Genomic DNA, 25,841 nt, shown 5'->3' on the forward strand with positions numbered 1-25,841 from the left:
GATTTAGTTGGAGCTGTATGTATTCTCATGACTGTGGTCACTGGGTTTGTTCAGCCAGTGATGTACCTCTGCCTAAAGACTGGCAAACTGTCCTGTGTTAAACCTGTACAAGACGCATAGAGTACAGACAGGCCTGTGGTACAGTGGTTCTGCCACAAGCACAAGGAATGTTACAAGGACCATCTGTACCATAATAAATAATAGCTATCAGGCCTAAGAGAGAGACATCTTGGCCCTTCTTCTCCCTTTTTTCTAACCGTGTATGATGATTTAGGTTTTGTGTGAGGTGTGTGTATATATAGATATATCTCTTTAAAAGTTTAAATGTCTTTATTCATTGAAAATGGAGGACCCTCATGTATGTCTTACGTTTTCTGGTTTTACCCTTTTGGAGAAATACATATATGATAAGTGATGGATTTATGTGTGTATATATATGCATATATGTAGGAAAATAATACTGTGTTTGGAGGTATAAGAATTAATTTTCGAAGGCAAAAACTGAATAATAATGTTGATTGTTCGTTACAATGGACGGAATATGAAGGTAAAAAGTGTGTATATATATATATATATATATATATATATGGGGATTATTCATTGAGAGTTTCAAATGTTAGAGAAAAATGACATGTACAAAGGATAGGCATCAATAAGCGTTGAGCTTCAGCCTATGCCTTTTCAATCAACTATAGGAGTGTGAATATATAATGTAATGATTTGTTACACTGTTGAATTGATCAAAATAAACTGAGCTAAACCCACAGATTTTGTATTGACCTGTACCTTCCCTGAACTACAGTACCCATTCTGCAAACTTAATAAAAATGTCAATCAATTCAATCAATCTAATGAAACATGTCATACTATGTCATAGTTGAAAAATAAGTCACAACTGGCCTACAGCAAATCAAACTTTATTTCCAGCAGATTGTTATTGCAAATAAAACGTAAGCAGGTATCTATGATTCTGACAGCCCAAGAGAAACATTAGAGAAATTAAAAAAAATGCCCATGGTATCAAGTGTAGATCCACCAATGCATACAGTCTGTGTATGCATTGCAATTGCAGTGCTGTTTAAGTCACGTAAACAACCAGTTGCATAACTGGCAGTTTCAAATACCAGCCATGTTTGTGCCACAGTACTTTGTACACTTTACCATCTCAGTTCGACAAGTTGCAAGCTTGCAGATTGGCCATTTGAGACACACAGCTCCATCACATGACAGACTGTCCCAAACGCTGTAAGCCTGGTGTCCCTTAGCCGAATATTTAGACTTTCATGTTATTTTATCGATTGACATTTGCAATTGAAAATGTCAGAATCGATAAAATAGATCTACGAGTCTAAATATTAGGCTATGGTGTCCGCATTTCAGGCATGCATGTCATTATTGTAAAGATATTTTGAAAAAAAAATATCACTAATAGGGGATCTTCAAGCTTGCAACACGTGAGCTTGTAGATCGACTATTATTGCTGATTGCTGGCACAGAAACGGCTTCCAATGACCACGTCGGAGGTTTTAAGATCGAATACGTCTTTCACTGAAAACTCCCCAAACTGTCCATTTGATACACACAGGACTTATGTTGGCCAATCAATGGGCCTAAAATCATGTCTCCCATATGGCTTTGCAGTCCAACAACAATAAATCAACATTGACTGCAGAAATTTCAATCAATTGACAACGGCAACCCCTAGTGGTGAAGTACAGTATACAAAAGAAAAACAAAATTCAAACGCCCCATTCTAAACACTCAGGAATAAATTAGCTCAGTTCAGCTTCCATCAGGCTAGTATTTACACCAGTCAGTGCGTTCAGCCACATAAACCCGGCTGATTACAAAACACTTAAAAATAATAATAAAAATCAAATCTTCAATTCACACATTGCAATTTTTTTTGTATAAAGTCCCTCAAGGCAGGGGAAAGAAAACTTTGAAGTGATACATGTTGGGAACGGGCACATTGAGGGCCAGCGAAGATGAGAACATCCTATGACGTGTGCATTGTCCTTTCCTTCATCCCGGCCTCAGTGTGCGCGTGCGTGTGTGTTTGCGTGTGGGGTTGCAGTGCATTTCAGACTCCGTTACCAAACCACCTCATCACCTCGTATGTATCTACCCACAGTCACACATCCGACGGCACCAGGCGTAGCTTAAGATAAAGGATGTAAACTCAACGTGAAGGTTAACTCGACTCATCAGATCTGTGGACTTGAGTGATAGAGCAGCAGACACCGAACATTAAGGCGGCGGCCGAATTGATATTTTCTGCAAAAATGTGTTCCGTTTGAGATAAAGCTCAATATCCTGATAGTAATCATTAATGTGGAGTGGTTGTTCGGTAACGGGGATATCCATGAGTCTCTCCAGCTCTTCAGTAAAACAGAAAATGCATCTTCAGGTGGGTCACCAATTTCATGCAATCAGGGGAGGGGCGAGAACCCATATATCGGCTTAACTAATTTGCGTTCCACTTCTAGTTTTGTCTCAGATAAAAAAATAAAAAATAACCACATCCAACCCTCTCCACCAGACATGATGTGCATTTTCTGTTAAACAGCTGCAGAAACCCCGTTACCAAATATACACTCTAGCCATGGTTATCAGAATATAGCTATACTAGCTAGTTTGACAAAAACACATCACTTACACAACAACCTTTAATGTCCCCCCGGTCACTGCTACCGAATGAAAACTATCACTAGTTCACTACTATGTCTCACAATATCAGCAGGTGTGTGACTAAGACTGGAGGGTGAAGTTGTCTTTAGAGGATTTGTTAAAAACCAACAAAAAAAAACCCACATTTAAATAAATCAATTCAAAGGACATAAGTCGGCCGACTAGACTATAAGGCCTGATTTGTACTAATTAATTGGGAGATGGTGTGGCAGCCCCAAAATAGCCAGACTACAAGTTCACAAAACGCTGCGGCATACATTATATTATGGTGAGCTCAGAGGAGATCAGTCCATTTTTATGTGCGACGCAATGTGCGACCAAGTATAAAATCAGACACTCACTAAAGACAACTTCACCTTACAACATTCATACACTAGGGGAGGGGAAGACAAGGACAAAAAACAAAAACAAATCATGCAAGCTGCATCGGTACCTGTTGCTATCCATCCAGATACCCATCTTCTCTTACCAGCCCCACCTCTTCTAATGTTCAAAGTGAATTAACGCATTCTCCATCACTCCCTCACATGACCGCGTCACAATCCAAAACAACAGAACGGAGTAATTGTTCAAACAAAACATATGGAGTGTGTGTATGTGTGTTAATACAGATTTTCTTAGGACAAACCCCTCGCTTTGAAAGGGGGTGGGGGGGGTCCTCATCACAGAAGTAGAGCCACACAGAAACACGCGAGAGTTCTACTCAAACCGCTCAGTAAGGCGAGGGTGAGCCTGGCTGCGGTTGGCATGGTTCCAATGTCTCTCGGCAGAGTGGGCGGCGTTAAAGGAGGACGGCCCCCCCCCCCCCCCCCCCCTACCCTCCCTTCTCCCGGTATATAGACGGTTGTAATAAAAGTTTATCGTGGACAGGTTGGTTGGGTTACGGAGGAGGGTGGTGGGGGCGGTAATGAGTAAGGTGGGGACGGGGGTGCCAACTAGGGGCCCCCCGCCACTACTCGTCAGAGCCGGCTGAGCGTTTCTGGTTCCTCTTGCGGGGAGACGTCTGTCTGGGAGATGCTTTATCTGCACGGCAACAGAGAGGGCAGAGGTTAAAGGATGCACACACACACACACACACACACACACACTAGGGCATTAAGCAACTAGTCGACTAGTTTACTAGCTGACTAGTAAATCCACTAGACGGCCTTGTTGGTACCAGTTGACTAGTTGATAAGACAAAAAACACCCTTTTTTTTAAAATTATTTTGTAGGCCTCATGATCAGGTAGATTATAGTTATATATTTTTTTACATAATGGTAGTTAAACAACTAGTCGACTAGTAAACTAGGCAACTAGTCAAAATGACTATTAGTGAATGCCCTAACACACACACACACACACACACACACACAGGAGAGGACAACAAGATCACAAACCAGTAGGCATTTAACAATATACCCAATCCCAAATCATCCATCTAGAAGAAAGCTATTACCACCATCTGGGCCATCCACGAAATACACGAGATTTGAATACAAAATATATATATATATATATATATATATAAAATATTATTGGTACCTTTTTTTCGCTTCCGTTGCTAACCTCCACAGGCCTCCCATTGTAGAAACAGCCTACATGTTAATCCGCGGTACACATGCAGTGTTATTAGTGTTTTTTTCTGCTCAAAATGGGATGAAGTATCATGTTTGGGATATTAATCCGTGCTCGCGCTAAGGAAATTAATCGTCCGTGTGTTGGTACACAGCCTAGAGCGAGGCTAGACTACAGATAGGGAGGGCTATCACTTCCAGGTCGGGCGGATGTGGCTATATTGCTTTATGTCGCGCATTTCACTGGCACTAGACTCACGGTCCCGCTAATGGTAACAGCATGGATAATAAAAAATATAATTCGGTCATTTGTCTGGAAAATTCAGTTAAAAAATACAAATCGTGAAAATCATATTGTGATTGTAATCGTGACTTGAATCGTTATCGTGAGTGAATCATTACATGCCTACAAACCAGTGGTTCCCCACCTTTTCTGGATCAGGGGCCACTATACTAGAAACTCTCAAACAAAAGCCACAACTTTTTTTTTTTTTTAAACAGAATTGTTTTTTTTATGTGAATGTTATATTAATCAATACAATCTTAGTATAATGCAATTAGGCCCCAGACGGCCAGACCACAGGTTGGGAATCTAATAATCAGAATCATTATATTGATTTAACTTAGTTTAGATTCATATTGGACATTAACCTAGACTAGAAGTACCAATGAATGAGAGGAAGAGCAGCCATCAGAAATGTTCCATGCAGAATAACACGTCGTACACCACACTAAAATGACCATCAAACACCCTTACAGGCAGTCAGTTCACCAATCAGCTTCAGCTAAAGCTGTAAGTCTTTACATGCGATAGATTTTTGGGGTTTATAGCTATATTGTTTCTAGGTTTCATTGTCAATTTGCCAATCAAGGTTACAGGGAGAGAAGGTATTTAACCCTGGCCCTGATCAGTCTTAGGTGTTGCCAGTGGCAGAGCTAAACCAGTTTGACTGAACTTGAGCTTGTATATCCTGTGCGTTTGACAGTTTTGTTTATTTATTTTTTATCTAGAACAAAAGTATAGGACTTGTCAGATACTATAATTTAATATGAACTCAGCGAACGTTTGGTTATTTTGATCACACGTCTGAACTTCCTCAGCAACCAGTAGCACTGTTACCCAAGTATAGGGACTTGGGCGTTACAATAGCGATTAGTTCTGCTTTAATATGGCAAACTATAGGGCTTAAATGGTTAAGATGAATTATAATTGAAAGGAAAACAGTCAGCATCAAGCTTGAGACCATTTAGTAAAAAAAAAAAAATGCAGAAGTGAATTCCCGTTATTATATCGCACAATATCATGATACGACACATTCTAGAGAAGCGACTCCCTCACAGCACTACAACACACAGCAAGCAGCGAAAGCTCACCTCGACGACTCTGCACTGAAGACAAAGAAAACACAGGCAGAAGGAAGGCAGCAAGGGAGAGAGAGAGAGAGAAGGAAACAGTGAGCCCCATGCAGAGGAATGTAATGAGTGAACGTTGATTCACACACACAACTAGCAAAAACACAGATTAGGAACTTCCAAAGAGATTTCAGAAACAGATTCAGAACCAGAGACTCAGAACCAAGGGAGGAGGTGAAGCAGCAGTCAGAACTGGGAAATGGAAAGTATCAATTTTTCCTATGCAGTACATTTCTCAATATTGACCTATACTTCATCTTGGTTTGTATTTTTCTGTGCTGCGATATGTAACAATGTCATCAATCAAACACAAGTGAAATGCTTTGGAATGTAAAAATTCAAACACATTGTGCTCCAGAATTGTGATATTATATATATATATATATATATATATATATATATATATATATGTGTGTGTATATGTGTGTGTGTGTGTGTGTGTGTGTGTGTGTGTGTGTGATGATTTGAATCGCATCAACTATAACGGTCTCATGAAGCACCATTACATTCCTAACACATGCAGATAAACTCTCAACACGTTAGTTTTGTTTTAACCATGCCCCCCAACACAGTTTAACGGATTCAGAGCAGTGTGTTCAACACTGAGCTGGTGGTCACTTTATCATGCAATTCTGCAGCCCACATTTTTGCAATTTGTTTAGTTATTTCGCCATTTGTGTCTGCTTAAAGGGGAAGGGTGGGGCTGCCAAAATAGCATACAATTTTATTCTTCCACATCACATCTTTCTTGTAGCCAGTGACTGAGTCAATACTGTCAATCTGTCATAAAAGTAATGCTATCTGAATTCATAATGTGAAACATTTGGTAGTTACAGCAGAGACACATGAGAGCAAGTTAAAAAGGACAAAGGCAACACACTTTTGCACAAAGGCAGCATCCGCAAATGCAGCGTGCACGAATGTGCGCATGCACACCCGTTTAGCTCTGGGAGTGTGGAAATATCGTGGCCGTCTGGAGTGAGTGTGGAACTATGGTGGCCGTCTGGAGTGAGTGTGGAACTATGGTGGCCGTCTGGAGTGAGTGTGGAACTATAGTGGCCGTCTGGAGTGAGTGTGGAACTATAGTGGCCCTCTGGAGTGAGTGTGGAACTATAGTGGCCCTCTGGAGTGAGTGTGGAACTATAGTGGCCCTCTGGAGTGAGTGTGGAACTATAGTGGCCCTCTGGAGTGAGTGTGGAACTATAGTGGCCCTCTGGAGTGAGTGTGGAAATCAAAGTTGCCCACCCCTGATATATATATATATATATATATATATACACATATACATATACATACACACATTAGAATGTTAGGATACATACTTAAGGAGTTAAGTGTCTCCTGAGGGATCCAGCTCAGGTCTACGTCGCTGTGGCTGGCCGTTCCCATCTCCACCTTGGCAGCGGGACGCCTCCTCTGTAGATAAAAACAAACAGACAGTGTTGAACTCATTTCAGACAAGTCCCAGTTAGCCTGAAGGGCTGCCTGCAACTAATGATCGTTTTCATACATTTAGTCGATTCAGCTGTAGATCATGGGGCGCTAGCCCCTACTATGCCCAGCTGTGTGTGTGTGTATTTGCGTGTACCACATTTGTGATGATTTGATTGGCCAGTTTTGTGTGTTTGTGTGTACCCACATAGTGATGATTCGATAGGCTGAGCACGGAATGTGATTATGTATGATGATAAGAGCACCCCTCACGAGTGCGGTTTTGTTTTTTCATAAAATGATGGTCAAGTTAAGGGAATGTAATAAAGTACAAAATGATCACCCATTATTGCCGAACTACAGAGCGTGTTTGTGTGACCAAATAGGTGTAACTGGTCAGCCATTTTTGGACAATAACGTCCGTCGTACCTTTCTGGACTCCAGCAGCTGGTGAAGACCTACGACGACCAACAAGCTCAGTCCAGAGAGGAAGACGTACATGAAGATGCTGCAGGAAGGAAAAGAAACGTCTCAATAGGATTAGATACTGCAGGAGAGCAACGAAATCACGTCTCAAGAAATCTACTAGTGGAGAAAGATCTCAATCTGCAACACAGCATATCGTCGTTGCTGTCGTGGCAGAAAACTCCATATTTCAACTCTTTAATGTTTTGTGTAAATGAATGCCCTAAGTAGTCATACTACTACTACATTAAAATTATTTGATTTAATAGACCACAAAACAGCACAAATATTATATAAAGCCAGACAGAAACTTCTTCCAGATAACATCCAAAATTGGTTCAGGGATAGGGACGGGAGGTACGAGCTGAGAGGGGTACTAAACTTCAAACAACCTAGTGTTAGTACCACACTGAAAAGTATGTGTATCTCCGTTCGCGGGGTGAAACTATGGAATGACCTGCCGGATACAATTAAACAAAGTAAAAACATTATACCATTAAAAAAAAAGGCTCAAAAATGCTATATTGGACAAACACAAAAGTGAATGACTGAATCATTATTGATTGAACTGCTTGAGTTTTATTTTTGTCCTGTTTGATTACTGTGTTCAATAATGTGTTTCTTCTTCTTCTCTGACTGTTTGTGTTGTTTTGTTGTTTTTTGTTTTTGTTTGTGTTTGTTTTTTTGTTTGTCTGTCTTTGTTTTTTGTTTTGTTTTTGTTTTCATTTTAAATTCCTCTTACAACTGTACAATGTATTAAGGATAGGCACTAATAAGCTCCCAGCTTCCGCCTATACCTTTTCGATCATGTCATATGAGTTTAAAACATTCATCTTGTAATGTACTAACGGCATAAGATCGAAATAAACCATTCATTATTATTATTATTACTACAGTGTCACACAAAAGTGGCAAAAAAAAGCTGATATTTTAAAATATATTTTTTGTGAACGGAAATGATAAAGGGAATACTCGGATTTCGGGAGGTGTAGTTCCAGACTATATAGCATTGGGAGATTGTGGAGTAGTTGTCTGGCTACGCGAGACTACACTCGTATCAACGACGTATGAAGCGTCTAGGTCGGCTATTTTCACTCAAATTTAAAAATGTTTAAATGTTTTCAAATGACAGCGGACAGAGAACCTGGCAGAAGCTGGTGATAATCAACAGATGGTTGTGGTCGACTTACGTCTCTCCGTCCAAACCGTCCTCCCTCTCTGTGACGGTCACTGTCTGGTTAAACACAGCATCCTGGAACACGTTACCCTGCACGCACACAGGCACACAAACACACACACACACACACACACACACACACTTAGTATACTCGACACCTGAGGTGGCTCTCTACTTGAACAGTCCCCCCCCCCCCCCGATCTACAGCTGTAACATTACACTCTTTAAGTTGAATTAATCGATTCACCCCTGGAGAAGAGACACATATCCATTCAGCTGTAACATTACACCCTTTAACCAGAACACTAATACAACGGTCGTGTTTACACCTTAACCCAAGTCTGGGTGTGGAAGCCTATTGAGAAACTAGGCTGGGTGTGGCAGGTAATACTAATCTATTTGAAAATCTAGGACCTTTAATCGCACAGCTTTGCAGTCTTTACCTTTAAGGTGTGACTGTGATCAGTGGCAGACAAGATGAAAGTTGTTTTTTATTCGAGTCTTGCCAGGAAACCCTTCAGGGAAAAACTACTGAATTTAAAAAGTACTAGAGCGGTGCCCGTGGGGCCTCTACAACGGTGCCCATTGGGCACTGGCCTACTTGGAATGATGCAAGTTGGAAATGAATGCCCCACCCAGATATTATGTCCCTTTTATGCCCATATATGGAGTTCTTTGTCAGGCATGCCCAAATATGGAGTCTATGCAGACTTCAGAATGATGTCAGAACAAGCCAGCTCCATATATGGACCAGAGCCCGGGCCTCTGGACATGGCAAGAGGCCTTTTTGGGGCGGTTCTGGACAACTGTTGGTCCGACCAACTCGACACCGGCCACTGCACCCCCTGCGGTGGTGGGGAGTGCATGTGTCGAATTTGAAGTCAGTGGGGCGAACGGTTCTCAAGTTACGTGGATTATACACACACAGACAGACAGACAGACGTTCAGAGACTGCATGTTTAGATAGATAGATGTTGTATTATATAATAACGCAGCACTTTGTTGTAGTGGGAAGGCACAGCTGAAGTCATGAACTACAGATTCTCCTGTAATAGGCCATGTGTTTCCATTTTAATGCAGCCTTACTGTAAAATGTGCCTATGTTGTAGTTCGATTATGCAGAAAATTGAAATTGTCTATTTCTATATCACTGTACATGCTCGTTTAACCACTTTCAACCTGGTGTGCGTATGTTGGGCAAAAACCTTTAAAATGTAGAAAGATCTTCATAAATAAATATATATTTTTTTTAACTGTGTAGATCTGCAATTTTTAAAATAATTAAATTATTAAGCATACAGCCTGTGTATTGATTATAAACACTAGTCATTGGCAGTCATTTCTCTGGATATTTCAGTAATAGGCTTTGTATAATTAAGTCATGTATCACAATGCTTGTTCACAAAGCTTAAAAGGCTCCAAATTATGTTCAATGCTAAAAACACCTGAAATTATTCATCACAATTATTTGTATGATGACTTTCAAAATAGCGACCCAGGGTGCCCACTTTTTAGACGCACTTTGACATTTAAAGTTTTGTTTTACCGACGTCCACAGACGTCCTGGGCACTACATGCGGTAATTCCTAGGACGTCTGTGGACGTCTTGGGCACAATATGTGTTTGTCAACAGCCCTACTTACATTGCCGTCCTTGTAGTTGAGGTTGATCACCAGTCCAAAGGGCCGCCCTCCCATTGGCTCTGCTGGGATGAAGGAGTACTCGAAGGTCGCCTGTCTGCTCCCCGGAACCACAATGCCCAGTTGCAGCGCCGTGAAGTTCTGGATGTAGAACTGGAAGTCCTGAACACAAAACACAAGGCGACGGATGAGAGGACTGAACAGTCAAACTGGGAACCATAAACGCAAGGCGACGGATGAGAGGGCTGAACATTCAAACTGGGGACAGCACACTTTCCGACTCACTACCGGTTCAAACCATTTTTAATTGGAGTGAAACATGAGTAAAGATTGAAATAATCTTTCAAGGCATGTTGCATAAGGTTCAGGACAACTTTGCCACCGGATCAGAAACCGTTGGGACTCTGGGGGAGTCTTGTCTGACAATATAGCTGGGTGCAGAATGCAGATTCTTGAAGGTATACAGAGAACGGAATTTCCGCACCTCTCGAGTAGTTTATGAACTTGTTTTATTTGAGCAAACGGTACAGCAGCAGTCTATCTAGACAGAGAGCTCCTGTGTTTGCCCAAATAAAACAAGTTCATAAGAAACTACTCAAGAGTGTGCAGATATTACTTTCTCCATGTTGCATAAAGTTCCCTGCACACGGGGAGGTGCCGTTTTCATGCAATTCATTTGCTTTCTGAAGAACACGGTAGATGTGACGGACGGTACCTGAGGGTAGCGGAACGACGCATCCAGAGACTCCACCGTAAAGCTCTCTGATCCCTTGTTGGTGAAACCCATCAGGAACTTCACCACCTCGTTGGCAGGAAAGTCTGCAAACACACACACAAACATGAATAGTTGAGTGACTCTCATTACCAGGAATATGTGTGTACGTGTGTGTGTGTGTGTGTGTGTGTGTGTGTGTGTGTGTCATTACCATCTCCTTTGACAAACAAGATGGTGGTCTCAGCGTTGGGGGAGGCCTTTATTTCACCAGTTAAAGCCTCCTCCTCTTCTTCCTCTTTTTCTTCCGTCTAGTAACACACAGTCACACATGTATTACCCATCTGGTACAGCGGCTAATCAAAGCGATTGTCCAATGCTAGCATAGCAACAGTCGCTAAACTGTCATAGGGTCTGGCAAAGCCTGGCAAGCTTCCATCACCCGTCATAGCTGTCGATGTTATTTTGTCGGCACAAACAATCGCAATATCACGATAACGCAATGCTGACTTATGAACCAGCAACAGATTCCACGTACCCAGAAAACGGTTTGGAGGGTACATTTTTCACCCAAGCCCAAGTTCTAAGTTCAACACACCAGAAATTCCGAAACACAGCATGCCTGTTTCTATGAAATCTTACTCTGCAGTAGAGACTGACATTTTGTCGGGACTCCTGCGGGTCACGGGATTCCCGCGGGATTCCCGCGGGATGGGATTAATATTTGTATTAATCCCGTGATCGTGACGGGACGGGAATGAAAGTCAACAGGAGCGTGCAGGAGCGGGAATGACATCGATGTAGTCATCTTTCTGTGAGCCAACACTACATTACCCATAATCCAGCAGTGCTAGTGCTTCCACAACACAAACACCTCCTCCAATTGCAAACCAGTCCGGCTGGACGTCTTATAAAGTTTTATATGAAGACATCGTAATGCAGCCGTGTATGATTCTGCATCGCGCCGGTGCCGTGATTTAATCGATTATTTATAGCCAGATCATCCTGATGCATTTGTTTCCCCTGGCAGTGGCAACGTTGCAACTTTCAATTGTGATGCTATGTTAGCTACATGCTAACGCTGTTACAGCTCTCTGAACAGCTGTTCTGTTCTGAGCTAATGTTCTACAATACATCGTCTCCTTTCTTTCTCCCAACCGAGTCCCATACACCAGTGGTTCCCAAACATTTTCATGTCAAGGACCCCTAAATCGACATTTATTAGCCCGCAGACCCCCATTTGAAAAGATGCCAGAGGCAGGGACCCCCATGAGAGAAGATTTGTATTACGGTTCTAGCTGTGATTCTCAACCATTTTATTTTCAAGGACCCCCAGTTTGACATGCATTAGTCTATGGACCCCCATTGAATGGCATTTTTATCGCTGGGACCCCCAATTTATATTGTAAAATCTATGTTAATTTAACTCCGAGTGTACAAATGGAACAACATTTGGTTCCATTTGTACACTCCCATAACATAATTTGTTACAGACCCATAAGGGTCCATTTGGTTCCAAACTATTAATTAGCTGGGGACCCCCTGGAACTCTCTCAAGGACCCCTGGGGACCACTGCCATACACATAGACTTGTACACTGAATAATTAATCATATAGAGTTAAATTGACACTGAGGTTTTTTTTTTAATCTTAATTGACAAAGCACTTGTTAACTGTTAAGCTTTAAGTTCTGTTCAGGGAAAAACCGTATAGGACTTAAATTAAGTGCCAGAACTGTATTTGGTAGTCAAAGTTAAATCCAACATTGCCCACTTTATTTATTTTAATTTTATTGGTAGGCCATCTGTCTTGAGAAGCCAGAAGTGATAGATAGATAGGCCTATAGATAGATGGATAGATGGATCGATCAATCAATTGCCTTTCCTAATGACTAACTAAAAAAAAACAGGAGCGGGATGGGAGCGGGAGTCATTTCGAGTGGGAGCGGGATGGGATCAGGAGTCATTCTACAGGAGTGGGACAGGACAGGATTTTTTTTTAAACTCTGGCCCAGGATTGGGACAGGACAGGATTTTTTCTGTGGGAGTGGGACAGGACAGGAGTGAAAATCCACTCCCGTGTCAGTCTCTACTAGTCTGCAGTCGCACGTTAGTTAGACTTATAGTCATTGGAATGTGTTCTGAGGGCAGCATTTCATTGCATTGGTTCTCCCTGCCCGTTGTGCCTTGTGAGACTTCTGCCATGCGTTTTTAGAAAACTATGCCTAACCTAATCTTAACCCAGACACTAACCTCACAAAAACTATGCCTACACCTAAACTTAGTCTTAACCAGCCATGTAGGTCGAACTAACGGGATGTCAGACTTAATCGGCAATCCCCACAAAAACTATGCCTAAAGTTGCAAAATTATGCCTAAATTGCCGAAATTATGTGAGAGAGATGTGAGAGATAGCAGGCAAATTATCTAAATAACAATTATTTTACATTCTCTAATTGTGTAGACTTCTCTCAAGAGTTCTACAAGGGCCCATTTGGCTAACAAATTAGACCCTTTAGCTGGGGACCACCTGGAGCACCCCCAAGGACCACTGCGTTCCCTGGACCACTGGTTGAGAACCATTGGTTTAAGTGGTCAAACGACATTAATTTCAATGGAAATGTCCGAATCATCAGAATCTGTGGCCTCAAACAACTGAAGGGGAAAAAACAACAAAAACAAAGGCCCAGTGTCCACTCCTTTCCCCTAAATTAGAAGGAAATTCAAGGCCTGGGAAGAGCACTATCCTTGCTATCTCATCAACTGCTCTCTCTCTCTCTCTGCACCCGGTTGAAATCACTATTATCTGCCAGACATAGTAGCCCAACATGTCCAAGCCTGTCACCGCACCAGGAAACCACGGGTGAGTCTTAACCCGGCCATTTACGTATGGCGGACATTACGAACCCTACCCCTAACGTGCAGGTTAATTTTTTGTCAGAGTTTTGAAGCACTCGTTATCAGTAAAGCAACCTCCTGTTGCCACCTGCATTATGTGCAAATTCAAAACAGGTGGTACGCAGACAGGGCCATTGAGTGATATCCAACGAGCGAGCAAGTAGCTCATAACATGTCTATGTGGATTTTTATGAAACAAACACTTTGCAGATAGAAAGAGGATTCTTTTCGTACAGCTGCAATGTTGGCGGGTTTGATGTTGTTTAATATAATCAGATAGGACTTTTCTGTTTAGATGAATGGGCTGTCAATGGGAAGTTGCAGCAGTTAGTACCTTACTGGCAAGATGGACGCGGTCTGCACATGGTCAATAGTCGAGGTGTGATTCCACCACTCAGCTCTCTCTCTCTCTCTCTCTCACACACACACTCACCAGTTCCGTGTTCTCGTCATCTTCTACTTCGGCCTCGTCGTCCTCATCCTCGGACGTCACGTCGTCCAGCACGTCTTCCTCCACAGCCTCGGCCTCCTCGTCCTCGGTGGGGTCCTGAGCGGAGACCACCGCGGGCCCTGAGGGAAGGAGGACCACCCCACATGGTCAGAGTACAGTGAGGCCCGAGAGGGAAAGACCGACCCGCACTAACGAGCACATTCAGAAGATCACAACACATTCATAGCAACATATGTTTTTCAACAACAAAAAAAATAACTTAGAATTTACTCAATTTAGTAGTTTAGATAGAACAGTGGATCTAAAAAAAAACACAAATAAATAGCAGATATATTATACAAAGCTCGTCACTCTGTGCCGCGCTGCAAACTTGTACATCTGCTATTTTTATATGTTGAATGTTCTGGGAGTCTCCCAGTGGCACTGTGGCACAAAAACGCACTGAAAACGTAGATGTACAAGTGGAGGAGAGGACCAAGTAGTATAGAGCCCTATTGCCCCTAGGTCAAGTAAATATAACGTTTAAGTGATTTAAACCTACAAAAGAACAGTAGTCATTTACCTGTGTAAACACACAGCCTGGAGAGATAAACTAGACAAGCAAAGCTACAATCACAGCTCACAATACACAATATCCAGATTTAAACAAGCAAACGCTCCAACTGCGACCTCATTATGGTCATGTTGTCGTTCAAGGGTTTGAACTTTGCACTATAAACACAGCCATGGTTAGGTGTAATTGCCACTGTGGGTATAGGCGGCTATATATAGACAGTCTATATATATATATAGACGTTTAAACAACCGCTAATCAAAGTCTAATCTAAGAATAGACGTCTAATCATTTTAGCCGTTTTTTATCCCATTTTTAGACGCACGTCTAATAGCCGGCTATTGCTCAGTGGGTAGTTCATGCTAGATGCAATAACTGCAATGATGGGATGTTGTAGAAAACGAGCCCTGCAAATTACAAAATGCACTGACACTGGAACCAATAGCTCCATTATTAGTGGTCGATTTGTATATGTAAATGTCATGTCCAGATTATTGGGGACGTTTAAAGAGATTGAGCTATGGACCAGAGCTAATTTGGGCAGTGCACTTGACATAATACTGCAATAAATAATACTGACTTGTTCCATAATTATATTTTAATTGGATTTCATCTATGTTGCTCATCACCCATTGCCAGTCTGTGTTGCACTGGTGGATTCTAGTTGAACACGTTTTTGGTTAAATCGGACTACTATTATTAAACTGAAACAAAAGTTTTTAAATAGCTGCATATTAAAGTTGTGAAGGGTCTCTAGAATGGATGGCATGCTAACTCTGCTAGCTCCCTGCTAACACACACACAGTGTATGTAAGGACACGTCAGTGCAACAAACCACAGCAAAGTGTCGCCTTCATGATAAAACACAAATGGAACAACACACTTTGTTCTTATAATTTACATGTATACAGAATCATGATAAGAGTACGGAGTACGACCCCACACGTCTTTAATAAACCGTTTAGCACATGTCAAATGCGTACAGAGAATGGCCTGCCCTATCCTCATTGTTTACACCGAAAAAGAGGACCTATCGAAATCTGTGACTGCCGGCGGTTATTGAATTACTGTCGGCAGATTCGCTGCCTGTAGAGAACATACATACATTACAGTACATGTGTTTGATGTGCCCGTTTGATGCTTAATTAAGGTTAAAAGCTGAGCACAACTTGCACATTAAAAACAAAAGAAAGTCACACAATTCGATGGCTAGCCGGTGACGAAGTAACAACAAGTCTCACTCAGTCAGAAAGACGCACACAGCCGGTCGCTAGTCACACCGTGACTGTGGACCTAGTGAAAGCTGTGACTCCCGGCGGCGTCCGAACAGGCGAACACCGACCGCAGCGACCTGAGACACGGGTTTCGATAGGTCGCCAGTGGCATTGTAACGAGTCTAATTAGCACCGATGCTAGCTAGCGGAGGAACGCTTCCTGTCTGACACTGTTTATTATCGTCATTTATTGTGATTATAATTGTAATTATTGTGATCTTACCTTTGATGAGAAGGCTGGCGGGGAACGCCAGTAGCACCAGCAGCAGTAGTTTAGGCACAAATGTCATCATTTTGGGGAGGTTTAAAATCAGTGCGCGTGCATTCAGTGGTCGGTCAGTGCGTGCCGCTAGTGCTAATGTTTCCGTTTCGCGCATGCGCACAATTAAGAGAACGGTAAATGTCTCGAGCCGCTAGGACAGGTCGCGCTGTGATTGGCTACTCATCTAATAATAATAATAATAATAATAACACATTACCAAAACAAAACCAACATTAATAATTAAAAAATAAACAATAATAATAATAATACATAAACACATTACCTTACAAAGGAGAAAAACAAAACTAATATTATTTCTATTCTATTGACATTTAACCAATAAGGTGGAGCAGTGTGCAAGTGAGTTATTCTGTAGTGTGTGAATCTGCCACTTTGCATGCATTACTGAGAAACCTGATGTATAAACTTTATAATTGTGCAGCTGGCTAACCCATGCAGCCTCAGTATCACTAGATATTGGTCTGCTTTTTGGAAGCACTGGTATGATAGTTTATTGTAAAAAACAATGTTTTTATGGGGGACGTTCTTTTTTGTGTAGTGTTTTATTTTGTCTGTTTTTAATGAACCCTGAGTTTAAACAAATTAAAGTTGATTGATTGATTGAATTGTGCACCCTAAACATTTAAATCAGTTGTCAGGTGACCCTGTGAAATATAGGTTTTGATTATTTGTGCTCCATCCATCCATCTTCAACCGCTTATCCGTATTCGGGTCACAGGGGCAACAGCTCCACCAGAGTGCTCCAGAGTTCCCTCTCCAGAGCAACATTAGTGACTTCCACTTCCTCCTGGGGGATCCCGAGACGTTCCAAGGCCATTGAGTCGATGCATTTCCTCAAACTGCGCCTTGGTCTGCCCCGGGGTCTCCTCCCAGTGGGACGTGCATAGATCGAGGACCTCCTTAGGGTCTCCCTAAGGAGGTCCCGAGAGGCATCCTAACCACATGCCCGAACCACCTAAGCTGGCTCCTTTCCAGGCGAAGCAGCAGCGACTCTACTCCGAGTCTCTCTTGTGTGACTGAACTTTTCATTCAGTCACAGACTTGTATTCGCAAACATATTCTTTCGGTTCACTTGTGCTCTCTGGAGCTTATTCAATGGTCATTGGAAATGACAGAATTTGTTTTTGTTGACAACATTTTTATTATTATTTCTCGATGTGATACACTGCAACAATACGATGACAAAACGAAAAACATGAACTGAGATCAAATGACTGATGATTATACATTACATGTTAATAGAATCTGTGAAAAAAAATGTATTCGCAATGAAAACCTTGATAAGCTACAATACGCAAAAAAAACAACACAAAATCAAGTTTTATAAATTGACAACAAAACGCCTATTAGGCAATCAATATCTATTCTTCATTAGGCATGGAACCGAAACTACCAACGTGAAAATAAGTCTTCTATTGCCAGTGGTTCCCAAACATTTCAAGAGTAAGAGAGATTAGACGTTTGCCCGGGACCCAAACTAGTGAAAATAGAAGATCTATCCTACAAGCACACGTGTCGCTTCGCGCTGCATTGCGAGCTTTATAGATCGGCTATTTTCACTACTTCCTAATTAAGTTAAAGTAAAAGTTTTTTTATTTATGGAATTTCTTAGATCTGTTTGTTTTTAAAAAAAATCATTATTTTTATTAAAAAATATATATATATATTATTTTTTATTGTATTTTTTTAAAAAGAAAATGGGATTTTTGCTCGAGTTGAGACCCATACAAATTGGTCCGTGACCCACAAATGGTCACGGAAATGGAAAATCGTCAAAGTCAGTGTATTTCTGGGTCAGAGGACCCCAGGGGTCCTTGAGGGAGTTCCAGGGGGTCCCCAGCTAAATGATAGTTTGGAACCAAACGGACCCTTATGGGTCTGTAACTCTGAGAGTGTACGGGTCCATTTGTACAATCTCAGAGTTAAATTAACATTGATTTTACAATATAAAATGGGGTCTCAGAGATAGAAATGCCATTAAATGGGGGTCCGGCGTAGACTAATGCATGTCAAACTGGGGGTCCTTGAAATGAAACTGGTTGAGAATCACTGCTAGAGCCGTACAAATCTTCTCTTATGGGGGTCCCTGGCATATCTCTTCAAATGGGGGTCCGTGTCCGTGGGCTAATTATAGTGTCAATTTGGGGGTCCTTGACATGAAAAGGTTTGGGAACCACTGCTGTATACTGTATGACAGGATGCATACTTTTATTTCTGTAGTACTGTACATACTGTATGACAGGATGCATCATTTTATTTCTGTAGTATACTGTATACATAGAGTAATAAAAGGATAGAGACCGAATTGGAGCGCTAGTATTGACTGTATACTGTATGACAGGATGTGTCATTTTCCACACAGCAAGACAGGAAACACTAGCATATGAGCAATTACACCTTGCAAATAAATGGACACAACCCATACTGGAAGAAATTAGCCGCCATTTGCAACACTGGAATTTCTTTATATAATGGGATAAATCTAGTTGCAATACCATCCAGTGACTGCCCATTCATCCAAATTGCATTTGCGATCTGCTTTATGCTGCTTGTATTAAACGACTTTAAACTCACCAACAATGCAGCTGTAGGGAAAGCTTGAATTATCCTCTTTCAAACTGCAAAGCGGTTGTTTCATAAAAATCCACCATAGACATGTTATGATGCTACTTTCTGTCAAGAAATTCCGTTCTGTGATATGTTTTCCAAGTGTTGGAGTTTGGAAGCACTCGTTTTTTATTAACGGGTCGTGCTGCTGCCTCCTGCATTATGTGCAAATTCTTAACAGATATCATACACAGGGCCGTTCAGTGACTTCAGCGAGTGTTTCCAAACTCCAACACTTAGATAAAGAATAACCTGCACAGAATTTCTTGACAGAAAGTAGCTCATAACATGTCTACGGTGGATTTTCATGAAACAAACGCGTTGCAGTTTGAAAGAGGATAATTCAAGCTTTCCCTACAGCTGCAATGTTGCTGAGTTTAACGTCGTTTAATACAAGCAGATCCGAAATGAAACAAAATGTCAAACATTTTGTTTTTATTAATGAAAACAATATAATAAAACATATTGCATGGCTTCTTATTTCAACACGATGGCTTTTCCTGGAAGAGAAAGGCTGTAGTTTTCATTAATTCTGAATCATTGCCATTGACGTCATTGGTAGACAGGTTTCTGAAGGTCCACAGCCCACTAGACAGAACTGCCATCATTTAATGAGCATGATTGAGGATAATTTAATTATAGGACGATAAGGCAATGCAATGAAAATGGGTATTCCTTTAAGCGCTTTTTTCATCTGCTTTTTGAAAAGAGCTGATCTGTAAGCTCATGACTTGCAGATTTCCCATTTGCAAATGTGTTTGCTTCAAACGACATGCCCAAAATAGTTACGCCAAGGTTAAAGTGGTTGACAAAGAAACCAACGCAGTTTGATACAAGAAAACAATACAACAGTGTGTTAGTTTATTCAAAACTCGGGTTCCCACAACATAAAGAGGTTAGTGTCTGTTTAAATATATAGAATTTGATTGTAAAACCGAGCAAGTAAATCATTCTCTCTCTTTCTCTCTGTCAAAAGTGTCTCGCGTCGCTTAACCTGCTGACACAGGAATAAAAAAACCCAACCTGGATACAAAACAAAAAGAGTAGAATTTAATTTCTGACCAGAGAGAGGGGAGTAGACACCTTGTTTCATTCCTTCCTTCCTTCAGCCCTAGTTGTGTCGCTCATCTTCCTCGCATACATTTACTGTATGTATAATATGGACTTTCCCCCTCCCTCCATAGAGCGGCCCCCTTTCAGAACGACGAGGGACCCAGGAAATAATTCCCCATTAATTTTCCCCATAGGCTTTTCAAAAAGTATTTATTTAAAGACGTTTACGCCGCAGACAAATCCAACTCGAGTTGTGACCAATCGTGACAATAAACACAATGTTTTGGGGCCGATCAAATAATTAGAAAGAAGAAAAATAAAAAGGCGGGGTACAACACTTTTTGTTTTGTTTTTCCTTCTTATAAATTATTTGATGGGCCCAAACATTGTGTTTATTGTCATGATTTGTCACGAGCCGAGTTGGCTTTGTCCGCGGCGTAAACGTCTTTACATAAATTTATACTTTTTGAAAAGCCTATGGGGGAAATTAATGGGGAATTATTTCCTGGGGCCCTCGTCGTTCTGAAAGGGGGCGGGACTGCGATGCTCTATTTCCTGAAGTTATAACCATAGATATTTAAAAGGTAGATGCCTCATTGGCCGCTGCAGTTCATTGGAGCGACCCCATTGGCCGCTGCAGTTCATTGGAGCGACCTCATTGGCCGCTGCAGTTCATTGGAGCGATGTGTCTCGGAAAAGACAGCGCGTCTTTTCCGGGACTTATCAATTCAATCCAAGGGAGCTGTATTGGCATGAGAAAACACAACGTTAGCATTGCCTGTCTGATTGGCCTATACCGAACGTCCCCTTCCGTGACGCACGCGGAAGCTTAGCAAGCTTCATGCTTCCCAAGCCTCCAGTAAGGCTTGCCAATGTTGAAGCTGCGAGATGTAGTGGTGAAAACTGGAACTGCAGGCAGGCCCCTGCATTTATGACAAGGAAACCCTGTAGCAGCTGGGGTTTAACATTGAGCACTTCTGCATTTTGCGAACCACATTTTGGTGCCCAAATAAAAAAAATGCAGAAGTAGACCGTTCTTCCGGGTGCTTCAAAACGCCACTAATAATAATAATAATTGTATTTATTTATATAGCGCTTTTCAAGGTACCCAAAGTCGCTTTACAGAACAGAAGTAAAAACAATTTACAACTGAGCAACTTCCATCGAAATGAATAGCAGGGGGCTGTCCGCACTCTATCCTTTATAACGCTATGATGCTTCCGCTATGCTTCGCAAGGGAACTCGGGAAAAATTGCCTACATGTTGCCTGCAAGAGAGACACACGCCCCAGAGCCGAAAGGAGGCGTCTACCTTTTGTTTTGTTTTTTATGTTTTTTTTTTTGTGGCTTTCGCCTTTATTTTTTTATTTCTTTTATGGAGGGACAGACAGTAGGCTGACAGGAAATGGGGAGAGAGATGGGGGGGAAGACATGCAGTAAAGGCCGTCGGGATCGGGAGTCGAACCCGCGGCACACTGCCAGACTGGATTACCAGCCAAGGTGCCATGGACCACTGAGCCACGGCCCAGGCGGCGTCTACCTTTTGATTGTATGGTTATAACACTCTATGTAGTTGGCTGACAACATGTCTATCCCCCTCCCTCCATCCATCTCCCTCTAGTTGTAACACTCCACGTAGTTAGCTGGCAGCATGCCAGACTTCCCGGTGCGCTGCACCGTCCCGTACATCCAGCCCTCGTCGATGGACTGCGCGTTGACGATGATGTCGCCGTCTCGGAAGGACACCTCGTCGTGATCCTGAGCCGCGTAGTCGTAGAGTGCGCGGTACATGCGCTGCGGCCACGGCAATTAAGCACCAAGTCAAAAAAGAAAGAAAGAAAAAAGAGACAGTTTCAGCGTTGTATCGAATAATTATAGCTAAAGATATAGTCTAGTAGCCAGCCCATAGCCCCATTGTGAACCCGGACATGTTGAGTACACCAACGTTTTATGTTAGAAATGTTGAGTATGGGTCCCCAGCATGTAGAAACTGGCGGATGCTAACTTGCATATGTTGAGCAATTTTCATAATTGGCATAATCTGTGACCATACCATTAACAACCTATAGAAGGCAAAATATTCAAAATGTCATCATGCTTTATGTAGCATGTGACATGTCAAACTAGGGGGTTTCCATGATGCTGAATCCATTCCAAGCATTAGTTTGGGATAAAAACGGCCATGCCCACCTGTGCTGACATCATCACATTTGTGATGACGTCAATGGCCGTTTTTAGCCCAATGAGTGATTTTTTGCTCAACATATGCAAATTAGCATCCGGCAGTTTCTACATGCTGGGGACCCATACTCAACATTTATAACATAAAACGTTGGTGTACTCAACATGTCCGGGTTCACATTCTGGCTACTCTAGTACGTACAGCCACATTTTTGGCAGCTATTTCCACACTTCAAACTTCAACATGTTCAGCTTTATGCAGTTATTTTAGCTTGTATTTTTATTTTTGTAAAGGCTTTTGCATGATGAAGGGTAAGATCTTCACGCCACCGGGCCAATGGTCCATTTTTGTAACAAAAACTAAATCTTCAGCTTTAATACTTTTTCTACTGTACATCATGACTAAATCCCAGGTGATATCATCTCACAATTATGAATATGATCTAATTAATTTATAATAGGAATTTACGTTCATGTTTTATACCTGTACAATACCAAACTAAATTAAATGAGATAAACTAAACTATCTTATATAAGCGAACACAGGTCAGAAATACAAACCGTTCCAGCTTTCTATTGAACAGCAATAGCAATGTACTCTCATAGTTTACACCTGGACCGTACCATGGTGGTGGAGTGTGGGGGGGAGGTGAGTGATCTCACTGATGACATGCTGGTCTGGTGCATGTAACCATGGTATCCCTGTGGCTGCTGCTGCACCCCCTGGTGGTATGCCCCGGGAAGCACTGGAGCTGAGAGAGAGAGGGGGGGGGGCATTGGTCAATTAACACCGTCTATAAAGTATCAATGTTTTAGCTTTTCTCAACTTTGTCCGTTGGCCTTTTGCTGGCTCACTGCCTGCCACCATGGGGACAGCGGCGGTCGCTCATCTCCACGGACAAGACAATGATCCTCGCTACCGGTGTTGTTGTTGCAATGGTGATTCGATCTTTGGTCGCTATTTTAATGTCGTCACACGAGACGCAAACGTCGTTTGAACAAGACATGGCAGGTGAAAACTTTTCACTTTTTTTCAATGTTGAGATTTTGTGCTATTTTGCTTCCTAAACATGTCTAATTTCAAACTAATGCAAAAAAAATGTAAAATACACATTTAGATGTTTATTTTAGTCGTTTATTTTAGCCAATGACAGCTCATTTCTGGGTGAAAATCCACCCTCTCTATTTCCGCGTTGCTGGTACAAAGGAAATGACCATATTTTGCATGTATGGATATACATAGTATTGGATGAGATATTTGTGTCTAAAAATTGTGAATTCAAATAAAAGGTTTTGGAATAGAAATCTTTAAAGGCTGTTTTCTCATAATGAGTTTTCTCATACTTTTCTCCACTTGCACTCACTGATTTACATCACATTTTATTCCTATTCCATTTGTATGCCTGTTATGACAGTATTTTCTGATTTATGGAGTGATAAGAATAGATATCTAAAATCCCCTCTAATATGTCAAGAAAATGAAACAATCATTTTGAACCTGGCTTCATCCAAGCTTCAGATTCATCACCCCGAAATGTATGCAATATAAGCGCATATAATGCCTAATTTACATATTTAAAAATACTTTCAGAAAACTTGTAATAAAAAAAGTCTTAGTCTCAATGTAAGTAATCAACTGGAGAAGTATCATTGTGATAGCTATTAGTATTTGTTTTTACCCTATACACCTGCCATGTCTCAGCTGCTATAAGCAATAATATGTCAACATTTTAATGACTTTTTAGTTTTTCTGGTATTCAGACAGCCAGCAATGAGTAAAATGCTCCCAAAAAGAATAGTCTCTGTGACACATCTAGAGGCCACCATCTGCATTCAAAGATGTTCCTAGAAGCTTTGTCACACTGCTCGCTACTTTCTCAGAACATGGCTGCTCCTGGTGTGAACTCAGCATAAGCCTGAAGGGAGTAGTCATTCATTCATCACAACATGAGTTCAAATTCAAACGGTAAGCATGTGAACATCAAATGGATCATTGTGAATTCAGACAGCTCAGTGCAGGCTTCACACGCATGCACCACCTGTAAACAAGAAGAGAAAAAAAAGTAACCACATTGCCAAAGAGAAATGGCATTTCACCATTCGAGTTGTATACTGTATATCAGGGGTCCTCAACTAGAAATGCTGAAGGTCCACTAATATTTTTTGAAAAAGACTAAGGTCATGAGCGCGACACAGGCCACCGCCCCCCAATTTTTTTTAAAAATATATGCCCAGGGTCCACAGAGAGGTGGTCTGCGGTCCGGTCCGCCAGTTGAGGACCCCTGCTGTATATGTATAGTTATAATCTATTTCTTAAGTCCCTAAATTAAGTTCTAGGTCCGTTCCGATATGCGTCTCGAGAGCCACGTGATTTCATTTGTCTTTGGCAGCCAGTATGTAAAGAGGTGAATGCTGTGTAGAGTAGAGTAGAGTATGTTAGGTGAATATAAGGGTTAAAAGGCATGCCATCCAAACTGCTAGAAAGAACAGAGAGACATCAGAGGCTGTAAAATCATCAGTGTTCATTTAATCCTGAGAGGGTACAAAATGGTACAAATCTATATATATACGATTGAGAAGAGCACAATTTGTGCGCTCACAGCTTTGTGCGTGGTTCGGTTGGCCAGGTCATGGACCGTGACGTATGCGGAGTATATGCAGAAGTGCCGTTTACGCATGTGCTTTACACCTGCGCGAAATTCTCGTGGGTCATCAAAATATTTTACACACATAATGTAAAAATGATTACAAATACATTTTAACCATGATTGTTACAAAACCCCAATAGCCCCCAGGGTTAATATATTACATGTGCGGACAAATGTGCACCAAACGTGCACGTTCCTGTGCAAAAATTACCTCCGGGGTTAGGAGGCAGGATTATTTTGGGGTCTGGGGCTGAAAAGTTTGGGAACCCTTGGGCTAAATGAACACTCATAATTTTACTATAACCATTTTTCAGAGTGAGTGTGTGTGTGTGTGTGCCCGTGCCCGTGCACGTGTGTGCCCGTGCACGTGTGTGTGTGTGTGTGTGTGTGTGTGTGTGTGTGTGTGTGTGTGTGTGTGTGTGTGTGTACGTCATCACTCAGTGTGTGTACCAGGTGTAGAGTTGCTGCTACGGTCCCATAGCTCGGAAGGCAGAGAGCTGACAGATTGAGGCTGACTGTGAACTGACAGCTGAGAGGCCTGTCTGCTCAGTCTGCTACTAGTGGCACGCTCTGAACCACCACCAGAGGGCAGCACACACACAGGAAACGACACAGAGAAGGAATGAGAGAGAGAGAGAGAGAGAGAGAGCGAGAGAGAAAGAGAGAGAGAGGAGAGAGAGAGAGAGAAAGAGAGAGAGAGAGAGAGAGAGGGGGGGAGAGAGAGAGTCACACAGACACAGAAAGATGAGAATCATGGAGATGCATATTAAGAACTAAAACAATGACAGTTCTTAAAATATGACAAGAAC

General features: G+C 41.7%; 2 protein-coding genes across 3 annotated transcripts in view; both read right to left on the minus strand.

Annotated features, from left to right (window-relative positions):
• Nucleotides 1–901: 901 nt before the first annotated feature.
• ssr1 (signal sequence receptor, alpha) lies at nucleotides 902–16,643 on the minus strand. Of its 2 annotated transcripts, XM_079489232.1 has the most exons (10): nucleotides 16,485–16,643; nucleotides 14,417–14,553; nucleotides 11,301–11,397; nucleotides 11,090–11,193; nucleotides 10,378–10,536; nucleotides 8,748–8,824; nucleotides 7,522–7,600; nucleotides 6,984–7,077; nucleotides 5,623–5,637; nucleotides 902–3,714 (listed from the first exon to the last, which is right to left on the minus strand). In XM_079489232.1, the coding sequence occupies exons 1-10, from the start codon at nucleotides 16,636–16,638 to the stop codon at nucleotides 3,644–3,646; spliced, it is 987 nt and encodes a 328-aa protein (XP_079345358.1). In that variant the 5' UTR covers nucleotides 16,639–16,643; the 3' UTR covers nucleotides 902–3,643. The 2 variants fall into 2 exon arrangements, with proteins under 2 accessions (XP_079345358.1, XP_079345359.1); XM_079489233.1 differs by lacking the exon at nucleotides 5,623–5,637.
• A 5,114-nt stretch (nucleotides 16,644–21,757) lies between these two features.
• The window catches only part of nebl (nebulette), a 146,343-nt gene continuing 142,259 nt past the window's right edge, over nucleotides 21,758–25,841 (minus strand). The window contains exons 6-7 of the mRNA XM_079490322.1: nucleotides 23,009–23,136; nucleotides 21,758–21,997 (exon numbers count right to left, since the gene is read on the minus strand). Coding sequence (XP_079346448.1) covers nucleotides 21,821–21,997; nucleotides 23,009–23,136 — 305 coding nt within the window. The 3' untranslated portion in view covers nucleotides 21,758–21,820. The remainder of the gene's footprint in view (nucleotides 21,998–23,008; nucleotides 23,137–25,841) is intronic.

This window comes from Electrona antarctica (assembly GCF_951216825.1).
Source record: "Electrona antarctica genome assembly, chromosome: 20".
NCBI lineage: Eukaryota > Metazoa > Chordata > Actinopteri > Myctophiformes > Myctophidae > Electrona > Electrona antarctica.